General features: G+C 34.5%; 1 protein-coding gene across 1 annotated transcript; it reads right to left on the reverse strand.

Moving 5' to 3' along the window:
* Window positions 1-5: 5 nt before the first annotated feature.
* LOC115241028 (maltase A2-like) lies at window positions 6-470 on the reverse strand (the record flags this gene model as incomplete). Its single annotated transcript, XM_029816937.1, has 2 exons — window positions 328-470; window positions 6-152 (listed from the first exon to the last, which is right to left on the reverse strand). Coding segments are annotated over exons 1-2 (258 nt in total), but the record flags the coding sequence as incomplete, so codon positions are not given.
* Between the last annotated feature and the right edge of the window lie 6 nt (window positions 471-476).

Here is a 476-nt window from a genome sequence, read left to right on the forward strand (position 1 = left end):
ACACTGATCCAATTATTAGGCGGCGTTTTATCGTCTTTATCTTTACCATCTGCCCACATATAATAATTCTTATATTTCTCATTGCCTTGAAGACCCTTTTGGAACCATGGGTGCTTGTCAGATGAATGATTAGGTACGAGATCGAGAACCACCTATAAGAATGATATCATGAAGTAACTCCAAAAAAAGACGACGAGTATTCAAAATATTTCGTAGAATAAACAAAGTCAATAATTCTCTACATTTAATTACGATAATAATATGAACAATCAAATTAGATTATATATAAAAATCATGATGTATATATATATAGGCAAACCGCCGCACTTTTAAACCGAGTTTCTTAGCTTTCACCAAGAGATCCTTGAAATCTTCCATTGTGCCAAAAACTGGATCGATACCCGTAAAATTGGATATATCATATCCGAAATCGACCATAGGACTTGGATATATGGGTGACAGCCAGATTGCGTTGA

The sequence above is a fragment of the Formica exsecta genome, unplaced genomic scaffold (genome assembly GCF_003651465.1).
Source record: "Formica exsecta isolate Colony F162 unplaced genomic scaffold, ASM365146v1 C16272546, whole genome shotgun sequence".
Classification (NCBI taxonomy): Eukaryota; Metazoa; Arthropoda; class Insecta; order Hymenoptera; family Formicidae; genus Formica; species Formica exsecta.